Below are 12,593 nucleotides of genomic sequence, written 5' to 3' on the forward strand. Positions count from 1 at the left end.
GAATTTGGTAAAGTAGCAGGATACAAAATTAATGCACATAAATCTCTTGCGTCCCTATACGCTAATGATGAAAAATCTGAAACTGAAGATAAGAAAACACTCCCATTCACGACTGCAACAAAAAGAATGAAGTATCTAGGAATAAACTTACCTAAGGAGACAAAAGACCTGTAGGCAGAAAATTATAAGACACTGATGAAAGAAATTAAAGATGATACAAATAGATGGAGAGATATACCATGTTCTGGGACCGGAAAAATCAAACATTGTGAAAATGACTCTACTACCCAAAGCAATCTACAGATTCAATGCAATCCCTATCAAACTACCACTGGCATTTTTCACAGAACTAGAACAAAAAATTCCACAATTTGTATGGAAACACAGAAGACCCCGAAGAGCCAAAGTAATCTTGAGAAAGAAAAACGGAGCTGGAGGAATCAGGCTCCCTGACTTTAGACTATACAACAAAGCTACAGTGAACAAGAGAGTATGGTACTGGCACAGAAACACAAATATTGATCAATGAAACAAGATAGAAAGTCCAGAGATAAACCCACGCACATATGGTCACCTTATCTTTGATAAAGGAGGCAAGAATATACAGTGGAGAAAAGACAGCCTCTTCAACAATTTGTGCTGGGAAAACTGGACAGCTACATGTACAAGAATGAAATTAGAACACTCCCTAACACCATACACAAAAATAAACTCAAAATGGATTAAAGACCTAAATGTAACGCCACACACCATCAAACACTTACAGGAAAACATAGGCAGAACACTGTATGACATAAATCACAGCAAAACCCTTTTTGACCCACCTCCTAGAGAAATGGACATAAAAACAAAAATAAACAAATGGGACCTAATGAAACTTAAAAGCTTTTGCACACCTAAGGAAACCATAAACAAGATGAAAAGACAGCCCTCAGAATGGGAGAAAATATTTGATAATTAAGCAACTGACAAAGGATTAATCTCCAAAACATACAAGCAACTCATGCAGCTCATAATGAAAAAACAAACAAACCAATCCAAACATGGGCACAAGACCTAAACAGCAATGGCTCCAAAGAAGACATATAGATTGCCAACAGACACATGAAAGAATGCTCAACATCATTAATCATTAGAGAAATTCAAATCAAAACTACACTGCAATATCATCTCACACTGGTTAAAATGGCCATCATCAAAAAATCTACACACAGTAAATGCTGGAGAGGGTGTGGAGAAAAGGGAACCCTCTTGCACTGTTGCTGGGAATACAAATTGATACAGCCACTATGGAGAACAAAATGGACGTTCCTTAAAAACCTAAAAACTATCATATAAACCAGCAATCCCACTACTGGGCATATACCCTGAGAAAACCATAATTCAAAAAGAGTCACGTACCAAAATATTCATTGCAACTCTATTTACAATAGCCAGGACATGGAAGCAACCTAAGCGTCCATCAAGAGATGAATGGATAAAGAAGATGTGGCACATATATACAATGGAATATCACTCAGTCATAAAAAGGAACGAAACTGAGGTATGTGTAGCAAGGTGGATGGACCTAGATACTGTCATACACAGTGAAGTAAGTCAGAAAGAGAAATACAAATACCGTATGCTAACACATATTAATGGAAACTAAAAAATAAATATTAAAAAAAACATGGTCATGAAGTACCTAGAAGCAAGACGGGAATAAAGACGTAGACCTACTGGAGAATGGACTTGAGGATACGCGCAGTGGGAAGGGTAAGCTCGGACAAAGTGCAAGAGTGGCATGGACATATATACAGTACTAAACGTAAAAGAGATAGCTAGTGGGAAGCAGCCGCAAAGCACAGGGAGATCAGCTCGGTGCTTTGTGACCACATAGAGGGATGGGATAGGGAGGGTGGGAGGGAGGGAGATGCAAGAGGGAGGATATATGGGAACATATGTATACGTATAACAGATTCACTTTGTTATGAAGCAGAAACTAACACACCATTGTAAAGCAATTATACTCCAATAAAGTTGTTTTAAAAAAACAAAACAAAAGCAAAAAGATAATACACAATAAACAAAAGCAAAAATATAAAACATACCTAAAAAGAAACCATACAAAAATGTATATAATCTACATGGAGGCAACAATAAGAATTTCCTGATTGACTTAGGAAAAAGAAGTCTCAACCAGAATAGTGTGTTATGTGTATTCGTGAGGCACAGATATTGTAAGAATATCGATTTTCCTTAATTTATTTACAGATGTAGTACCTCATCCATAGCAGGTGATAACAATCAAACATGGGCTACTCTTTCCTGTACCCAAAATCAACCATGGAAACATTACAGAAGGAATAAAGAAAAAACATTAACAAACGCAAAAACACAAAACTAAATAATCCCTGAGGGACAATAAGTCTCCACTGAACTAGAACCTGAGTGTGGGCAGGTAGGGGGATACCCTGAATTCGAGACAGGTCTGTAGCCTGCAAGAGAGGCAGATGACAGGATTGATTAGAGAAAAGCCTTTAAACTTGAGCCCTTGATTCTTCCACTGTGCTCTGGGACCATGAATCTCTACTGCTTCACTGAAGGAATCTGAGGCAGCATTTCAGAGCCCGCATGCCACGAGTGTGGGACACCAAAGATTGGGCTGGATGTGGCAGTATGGTCCACAGGCTGTGAAATAACCACCTGAAACTTTCTTAGTGCATGACAACTGGCCTTTTTAAGTGATCATCTTAATAGACTATCGCACACAGACTAAAAGAGAAAAGCAAGTAACACAGTAGTTGTACAAAAGGACAGAAATTTATTTCTGAACTTTTGGGCAATGCCCCTGATGTCAACAAAGAGAGACCACAGTGGGAACTGTCAGGCTGAGGCGCCCCTTCACTAACTCCTCTAGGATTCTGTGGGGCATGGCTGGGGACAGGGATGGATTCATACCAGAGAAGGAAGGAATCGCAGGCCCCGCCAGCAGTCAATGTGAGGACCTTGAGTGAGACCTGACGGGCTCCAAACCACAGAAGAGACTCTCGCCTCCTTTCCCCTCAGCTCATCTTACCTGCAGCAGCCATGTCTGGGAGGCTCCAGGCAGAAGAGTCCAGATGAGATGTGCCTGCACTTCACACCAGCAGTCTCAGGGAGTTGATGTCTTTGATGTGAGGCCTTGGCGCCAGGTCAGCAGACGGGAGGTAGCCCAGCACCTACAGGGAGTCAAGAGAAGACACTGAGAGAGGACTGAGAGCAGCATCCACCACAGAAGAGGGGGCCCCAAAGAGCCCTCACTGTCAGTCACGGGGGACCCAGGCATGGCTGTGAGGCTCAGGGCCCCAAATACTTCCGGCTGAGGGCGCCGACAGAAATGAGAGCCAAGGTGTGACGCCTGCTGACTCAGCTCAGCAGAGGGAAATGTCCGACGAACTGCCAAAAATCAATGGAAGGCCCTCGTGCCAGGCCTACGGGAAGCTCCCCCGGAACCACCCCCCACCCCCAGTCCCGCCCTGCCCCGGCCCCGCCCCGGGCCCGCCCGTGCTGTCCTCCTGGAGCCCAGATGCGCATGACCGGATGTGACTTCCTCGTAACCGCGCTGTGGGGCCGCGCCATTTTTGAGAGCTGCCGTCCAGCGAGGGTGAGCCGCGGGAGGAGTGCCACGTCTCGTCAGGTGTCAAGGTGTGAGGTGACTCCAGTTAGAAGTGCGGGGACACGCCCCCGACCCCCCCAATCCCCATTCCCTCCGAAAAGAGGCGGCCACACAGGCCCCGCCCACCGCGCCCCTGCTCTCGGCCCCAGAGGCTCGGGCCTGGCTGTTAGGCCCAAAGTCCATCCGCTTCCCCCACGGGGTCTCGGGCAAGGAAGGCCTCGCTCTGAGGCTGGTGGACCCTGGCTCAGCTCAGTAGAGGGAGTGCCCCAGGCCCTGTGGAATGAAGGACGGGACCCTCCTGGGGAATGCAGGGCTCCACACCCCAGAATGGCGGCCACGCGGACCCCGCCCCTGACGTCGGCCTGGGAGCCTCCGGGCAGGTCTAAAAACTGAGGGGCTCCCTCAGTGCGAACGCGGACGGACGGACAGACGCGGGAGGCCCAGGGAGGAGGGGGCCTTGTCCTGAGGGGCTGGCCGCAGGTCAGCAGAGGGAGGATTTCCAGGGCACGGGAGGAGTGAGGGCGAGGACCGTCCTCCCCGTCGCAAGGGCACCTCAGAACCCCTCCCCTGTTGTCAGCCGCTTCCTTCTGGCCACACGGAGGAGGGAGGGCTGCTGTCTGAGAGGGGAGGTGCAGGCCAGCAGAAGGCGCGTCCCTAAGCACTCCCAAGAGTCAGCCCAAGCCCTTGAGTGAGGGCCAGTGGGGCCGCCAGCCGCAGGGCCTCGACCTGTCTGCCGCACGCTGCAGGCCTGGTAAAACTCTGCCACGTGCGGCCGCGTGGTCACCCTCACTACCTCCGAATGAGACTCAAGGCGGTGCCGGCACTGGTGCGAGCAGATGGCCCTCGGGGCAAGAGAGGAGCTCCAGGCTGCACCGGCCGTCCAGGGAGGACCCCGAGTGGGGACTAAGGGAGTCACCCACCCCGAAGAGAAGGGACAAGAGAGAATATGGCCCGTCCCCTCCTGTCAACCCTTAGACTCCCAAGAAAGGACTGTCAGGCTGAGACTGCCCGTACTTTCCTCTGCCAGGTCCGAGGGAGGTTAGAGCTTTGTTCTGAAGGGGCAGCCACCAGGCAGCAGAACGGAGGGTCCCAGGACCCTTCGGTGGTGGGCTGAACGCTCCCTCCTTTCCTCCTCCTGGGTGTCGTGGAAGATGGTGGTGTCAACTTCAGAGCAGCAGAGGGGAGGGGGTGGGGGGGTGGGGGAGTCTTGCCAACAACCATCATCCGGACTCTGAATGGGAACCGTGGGGACCTACCTCCCCTGCCAGCCCCCACTGTCACCCCCGTACCGCCCAGGCAGGGCTGGCTGGCTGTGCCCCAAGGCTCACTCTACTGTCCTCCACAGGGGTCTCAGGGGACAGGCTGAGCACGAGAACAGGAGCCCTGTGGGTCCTCGGGCCGTGCCCTCAAGGACCCTGCAGAGGCGGCCTTGGTTAAAGCCAGGGAGGAATCTCCCCGCTGAAGGTGCTCACAGCATCTCCTTGTCCCTCCCCCAGGTGCCCTCGTTGCCTGCCTTCCTGCGCACACTCCCGCCTGCTGGCCCTGACCTGTGTCATCATGCCTCGGCGCCGGAGGAACAAGCGCCATGGCCGCAAGAAACGCCACCAGGCCCGGGGGGAGACTCAGAGTCTCAAGGGTGCCCAGGCCACTGAGGAGGCGGCGGCGGCAGAAGAGATACAAGAGTCGCCGTCTTCCCCCGCTTCTGTTTCTCGGGATACTCCCCCGAGCTCCCCTGCTGCTGGCACTCACCAGGAGCCTCAGGGAGCCCCAGCCACTACCTCTCGTGATGAAGGAGTTTCATGCCCAGGATCTGAAGAGGGTGCCCAGAGCCAAGATGAGAAAAGTGCAGGTACCTCCCAGGCAGCACCTTCCGTTCGCAGCAGTTGCAGAGATCCCCTGAGAAGGAAGTCCACAATGTTCGTGGAGATCCTGCTGGAGAAGTACATAACGAAGGAGCCCATCCTGCAGGCAGCACTGCTGAAGACTCTCAACAAGAAGTACAAGAAGCACTTCCCTCAGATCCTCAGCAGAGCCTCTAATATCATGGAGGCTGTCTTTGGCCTCGAGCTGAAGGAAGTCGACCCCAGCAGTCACTCCTACGCCCTCATCAGCAAGATGGTCCTCCCCAGCGATGCAAGTCCGAGTGATGAGTTCAGGATGCCCACGTCCGGCCTTCTGATGACTGTCCTGGGCGCGATCTTCATGAAGGGCAACCGTGCCACCGAAGAGGAGCTCTGGAAATTCCTCAATGCGTTGGGTTACCATGCTGGGAGGAGGCACTTGATCTTCGGGGATCCCGGGAGGCTCATCAGCAAAGATTTCGTGAAGCAGAAGTACCTGACGTACCGCCAGGTGCCCAACAGCGATCCTCCGCGCTATGAGTTCCTGTGGGGCCCGAGAGCCCACGCTGAAACCAGCAAGATGAAAGTGCTCGAGTTTTTGGCCAAGATCATCGGTACCGTCCCCAGTGCCTTACCAGATCTCTATGAGGAGGCTCTGAAAGATGAGGAAGAGAGAGCCGCGGCCAGGGCTGCAGCTGTTGCAGAGGGCAGAGCCCCTTCCAAGGCCAAGGCCCGCAGCTCCTCCCACATGTAGCGAGGGAGGCCGCGGGCAGTTAGCTCACTTTGTTTTGGAAGAGAGCAGTCAGGCTCCTAAATAGTGCAGAGTAGTACGGGTGGAGGGAACAAAGTATAGATCTTATTTACCTTCCTGTTTTAAACTAGTAACTTCTATATATTATTGATTGATTTAGGTTTTTTCAAATGTTTTTTTCTTCTAATAGTGTGTTTTCTTAAGAATAGGAATTCGTGAATGACCATTGCTTGCATATTTACTGCTGTTTAAAGAGTTCTAAAGTTAACAGTTTTGGTATATGTAAAAGGAATTCACAAACCATCTATATTTTCTGTATGATCCAGAAGTAGAAAACATGGCACTGCAATAGACATTGTCATGGAAATGTGAAAGGCGACCACAAAATATTTAGGAACAAAAAATGGAGAAAACAGAGTAAAAGCCATTTAACTCATCGTTTGCCTTACTTCGTTTAAACTTTCTTTTGGTAGAAATAAAAGATACTTTGACTGATTTAGTCATTTGTGAGTATTTGTTTCTTTTGCCCTAGTGCACTGCATATTCTCTGCTACCTACTGGATTAAAAATAAACTCTGATGGGAGGGTGGTACTTTGGGGTTCATAATAATCATATCATAACTGACCTTCATCAAAAACCCAATATTGCATAATGAGTATGCCACTGCTTTACATGTAGTACATAACATTCCAACATTCACGCAGGATAGGATTTAGCAGACTCCCTTTACAGGTGAATAACTTGCAGATTTCTCAAGTTCACAAGGCTGATTAAGTGACCTTGCTGGGTCTAGTCCCCTGGTCTGGAATAGTCTAGAGCCTACACTCTTCCACTCCTCCCAGCCTAAGCCAGACCTTACGTCTTTTAATTCATTTTTCTTCTCACCACTCCAAAATGTATCTCATGGGATAAAAGGGGCCCTGTTCCCAAAGCACTGTTTTGGAATACAGTAACAATAATCCTGAATAAGTGAATGGTATGAATAAAAAGAAAAATTTTTGGTGACAATGGGGTCTTCTACATATGCAATGTCAGCTACCCCGAAAAGATCAGCATCTCCTCATTTACTCTTCAAGTTTCTCAGGGACATAAAAGCCTTGGTTTAAGAGCTGTGTCCTCAGGTCAGTGGAGGGAGGAGTCCCAGCCTCTGATAGTTACTCAAGGTGAGGACCTTAGAACAGAAGGGGGCCCCACAAAGTCTACCCTGCTTTCTCCCTTGTGTGGCCATGCGCAGAGCTGCCTGTCTGAAGGTACCCCTTCTTTTCTTCCGGGGCAAGGGTGGAGAGGTTCTCAGGGAGGTGAGTTCCTTGGTCTTGTGGCAGCATCTCCAATTCTGCCCAACTAGGAGATCCTAGCAGGCCTTAATTTGCTTCAGGGTGAGGACACTGGGTGCCGATGAGTGGACTCCCCATAACAAAGGGGACCACACAGAGGCCCCCGGCAGGGGTAGCCAGGGAATAGGTCTCTCATCTCCCCTTCTGGTGTCTCAGGAAGGTGAAAGCCTTGGCCTGAGGCTGGCAGACAGACAGTAGGGAGGGTGGAGTCCCATATGCTACCTGAAGTCAAGGTAAGAAACCTGAGTTAGGACTGAGGGGCCACTGACTCCAGAAGAGTGGGGCCTTGTAAAGTCCTGCTCCTCAGAAGACCCCAACAGCTTTGGACAGATCTGGTTCATCCTGACTTCCAATTCAGAATTCCCAAGAAGGTAATGCCTTTGTGCTGAGGAGCACAGCTTCAGGGGAGTGGAGGCTGGAGTCCTGGGTCTGGTCAGGCATCACGATGAGGACCCTGAATGAGGAGCAAGAGGACCACTCACTCCAGAACAGAGGAGAATGCAGAGTCCCGCCCCTGAGGTCAGCCCCAGGAGGCCCAGGACAAAGCTTTCTGGCTGACCTGCCCCCTCTTTCCACTGGGGGTGGTCTCGGGGAGGCGAGGGCCTTGGTCTATGGGGAACAGCCTCACTCAGTAGAGACTGGAAATCTAGTGACTCTAAATGAGGATAAAGGGACTCCACCTAGAGCAGAGCCCTGCCACTGGATACCTCCCCTTGGCAAATCCAGGAATGTTGGCATGGTGCGCCCCACGCCTTTCCTTTTAGAGCGTCTCAGGTAGATGAGGCACTTGGTCCCAGGGGCCAGCCTCAGGGGAGCACAGGGAGGAATTCCAGGTCATGCCAAGAGTCGAGCAGAGGACCATGAGGACTGAGGGAACCACCCAAGTCATAAAAGCGGGGACGCCACAGAATCCCTCCCTTACTGTCGGCCAGGAGTGACCACAGGCAGTCATGCCCACGTGAGGCAACCCTCACATCCTCCTAGGTGGTCTCGGGGAAGTAAAGGCTGTAGTATGAGAGCACAGGCCTCTCTAGGTCACGGGAAGAGCCAGCGTAAGGACTCCGAGTGAGGACCAAGGGGAACGCACAACCGAAAAGAGACAGGAACAAACGCATAGCCCCACCACACTTTCGGCCCGGGGAAGCCCCAGGCAGGGGTAGTTCCATGTGTCACCCACTTGCCTCCGGCTCGGGAGGACTCAGGTCGGTAGAGGGAAGAGTCCCAGATCCTGACAGAGCGAGGACTATTGAGGTCACAAACCCCAGAAGAGCGGAGCCCGGGGAATCTTGCCCTCTGTGTTAGTCCTCATAAGGAAGCCCCTCAGAAATAGCTGTGGCTACACGTGGCCTACTCTGACTTCTACTTCTGGGGACTCAGGGTGGTGAGGACTTTGCTCCGAGGCTGGCTGACTCAGCACAGGGGAAATTTCCAGGTTGTGCTAGGAGTTGGCGTGAGGACCTAAGGCTGGAGTGGAGCATGAAAACCATAACAATGGGGGCAGCACATCATCTCTCCCCTGCTGTCAGTCCTGGGAGACGCCTGGAGAGATGTCAGGCCGAGCAGAGGCAACCCTTAACTCCTCCCAGGGTGACAGAGAAGTGGGGACAGTAATAGGTGAAGAGAGGGAGAAATTACAGGTCTTCCCAGGAGTCAAACTGAGGAAGGGCCTGAGTGAGGACCAGCGCGGCCAAGCATAACAAGGCCTGGATCTGCCGGCCCCAGTTTCCTGCCTTCAGAGACCACAGGTAGACGTGGGACATCAGGCTACCCTCACTTTCTTCTGTTGGCTCTCAGAGAGCGGTGGGCCTTTCTATGAGCACATGTCCTCAGGTAAAGAGACAGGAGCCACAGGCCTTCCCAGGAGTCAAACTGAGAACCCTGAGTGACGACTAAGGGGAACATGCCCCACCCGCTGAGCTGTGGGGACGACAAAGAGTCTAGCCTTGCCCCTGCTTTCAGCACTTGAAGGCTCAGGACAGGGCAGTCGGGCCGAGGCTCCTTTACATCAGGTCTAAGGGAGGTGAGACCCTTAGCCTGAAGGTAAAGCCATCAGAGGGCAGAAGGGTGGGTCCCAGGCCCTACGTGAAGCCAGCTGAGAGCACTGAATAGGGACTGAGGACCCAGTGATCCCAGGATAGAAAGGACTCCACAGAGCTGTCAGCACGGTGCTCCCCCTGTCAGGCCGGTGAGCTGGGCCACCACTCACTTCCTCCTCATGGGTCCCCGGGACCACTGAGGTGTCAACTGCAGAGCAACAGAGGGGAGGAAGCCCAGGCCCTGGATGCCGTCCACCTAAAGATCCTGAAGATGAACTGAGCAGACTCCCCGCCCTAGAGCACGGAAGGTCCCACTGGCAGCCCCTTCTGTCACCCCAGTGACACTCAGGTAGGCTGGCAGCCTGCAGCCCAAGGCTCACTGTACCGTCCTCCACAGGGGTCTCAGGGGACAGGCTGAGCAGGAGAACAGGAGCCCTGTGGGTCCTCGGGCCGTGCCCTCAAGGTCCCTGCAGAGGCGGCCTTGGTTAAAGCCAGGGAGGAATCTCCCCGCTGAAGGTGCTCACAGCATCTCCTTGTCCCTCCCCCAGGTGCCCTCGTTGCCTGCCTTCCTGCCCACACTCCCGCCTGCTGGCCCTGACCTGTGTCATCATGCCTCGGGGCCGGAAGAGCAAGCGCCGTGCCCGTGAGAAAGGCCACCAGGCCTGGGGGGAGACTCAGAGTCTCAAGGGTGCCCGGGCCACTGAGGCGGCGGCGGCAGCGGCAGAAGAGATAGAAGAGTCGCCCTCCTCCCCCGCTTCTGTTTCTCAGGGTACTCCCCCGAGCTCCCCTGCTGCTGGCACTCGCCAGGAGCCTCCGGGAGCCCCAGCCACGAGCTCTCGTGATGAAGGAGTTTCATGCCCAGGATCTGAAGAGGGTGCCCAGAGCCAAGATGAGGATAGCGAGTCACAGATGTGCGGGCCTGCCCCATCCTGGACGGTTCGCCTTTCCCTCCCCTACCTGGACACTGGTGGTTGCAGCATGCCCAGAGATCCTCCCTCTCGTGGTCAAGGACCACTGCTAGGTTTCCAGCCGTACCAGGACCAAGCAAGACAAAACCGCCAGCACAGGTTGACGCAGGCGCACCAAGACCTACAAGGTGACTCAAGGTACCCCAGGGTTCATTACGCCTCACTTGTAATAACTTAGCATTGTGGCTTTTGCTTCCCCGCCCCACCCCATGGGTTCTGCTTGGGTGCTTATGGGTAAGTGCCTGCATACTAGCAGGAAAGTTATATAGCCTAAAGCTGTCGATCGATTTGTCAGTCAAATAACACAGGACACAGGGAGGGACCACCACTCTACAAAACACAGCCCTACCCCATCGCGGGGCTGCTTCTGCTTTCCAGACAGCCCGCTCTCCTGCTTTCTCGGGAGCGTACCTTTGCTCTGCTTAACTGAACTCTTGCTGCTTAAAACTGCTCTACGCCTCTCGACTGAATTCTTCCTCTTTGGGAGGGCAAGAGCCCAGGAAATCGCCATTCTGCCGGTGACAGTATGGATCGCATATTCATTACTTTTATCAGGTACAAGTTAAAGTTTTCATATTTCATAAAACAAATTTAGAAACCTTCCATTCCTTTTTGTGACCTAGAACAAGAAAACACAGCAATGGAAGAGGGATTTCCATGGAACTGTGAATAGACTCGGCAGTAAAATCATGTGGGTCAAGTAAAAAAAGGAAAGAAAAAGCGTACATGGTGGCACATTTTTGGTTTGTTTTATCTTTTAGTGCTTCTTTTTGTAAACCTGAAAGATGTTTTCTTAGATTACTCAAGATTGTGAGAGAAACTAAACAATAATAGAGTAGACATCCTTATCGTTGCCACTCTTATTCCCAATCATTAATTGAGCAGCTACTCTTTGGAAGGCTCCGTGGCACAACTGGGGATGGGAAGAAAAAGAAGACTGAGCCACTGTCCATAGACCTTCGGAGCCTAGGAGCTGCTGCCATGTCAAGATGGTGAGACACACTCTGAGACCTAAATAAATGGCAAGTTACAACAAGGGGTGAGAAAGAGAGGAGGTTCCAGACGAGAGCAGTCAAGTGTAAATGCTCTGAAGCAAGGAAGTCTGGAGCTTTGGGACACTGCAGTTCCCTCGAGGAGGTGACTTTAAGTTAGGCGGGACGGTGGGCTAAATGAGGCCGAGTGAATTGTGGGGGGGAGGGTGGGACCCTTAGATGGTGGGCCTCAGAGTTGACAGACTCAAGACTGGAATGGAAGCTTACCCTGAATTTTTACTTTGCGACTGTGGGTAAAACAGAGAGAATCTCCACCCGGGGCAGGAATAAAATGGCTTCCGTGTTCCTGTCCCAGTGCAGGTGAACACAGTGCACAAACCAGGTGTTTTAATCCCATCGCCTCCAGGGAGTTTCTGAGAAACAAGGATGATACTTCCTTGAAGTGAGATGTCAAGAAGCCACTGTGATAGCACTCTTTGCACTGGGGTCAAAGGGCCAGAGGCCACTCCCTTAAAGGGATGTTCTACTACTTACCTTAAGTGTTATCTGGGGAACTCCAAAGGAAGGCTACAATTTTTGGTGGTGGTGAAATTATAATGAAACTAGGCGTGGTTTGGATGAAAAGGCACCTGGGAGGGAAGCTGTTGGTCCTTGACGCAAATTCTAGAACCTCTGAGTAGCATCCAGCTGGGAGAGGTCCCTCTACACTCAAATGACATATTTACAAATGGGGAAGTTTTACATAGTTTCAGTGTCTAAGCAGTTTTGTTCGTTCCAAAGGTGCTGCGTATCGTATTTTCTGACATCTCATGAGATTAAAGAAAAAAATCCCCAAGAGTTGGTATTATGGTCTGGGGTCATAGTGATCGTAGTAATAAATGCCATTCTTGAAAGACCATTGTTGCAAGTGCTTTACAAACATCACGTATATTACAACAGCTCTACAAGATAGGGCTTATCAGACTCACTTTGCAGATGATGAACTTGCAATTTTCTCAAGTTCACAAGACTTGTGACAGAGCTGGGAATAGAC

General features: G+C 51.3%; 1 protein-coding gene across 1 annotated transcript; it reads left to right on the plus strand.

The window, feature by feature from the left end:
• Nucleotides 1-5,194: 5,194 nt before the first annotated feature.
• Nucleotides 5,195-6,232, plus strand: LOC309839472 (melanoma-associated antigen B4-like; the record flags this gene model as incomplete). Its single annotated transcript, XM_082681213.1, has 1 exon — nt 5,195-6,232. One exon carries the CDS (start codon nt 5,195-5,197, stop codon nt 6,230-6,232), a length of 1,038 nt encoding a protein of 345 aa, XP_082537339.1.
• Between the last annotated feature and the right edge of the window lie 6,361 nt (nt 6,233-12,593).

The sequence above is a fragment of the Grampus griseus genome (assembly GCF_964374135.1).
Source record: "Grampus griseus genome assembly, chromosome: X".
In the NCBI taxonomy this organism is placed as follows: Eukaryota; Metazoa; Chordata; class Mammalia; order Artiodactyla; family Delphinidae; genus Grampus; species Grampus griseus.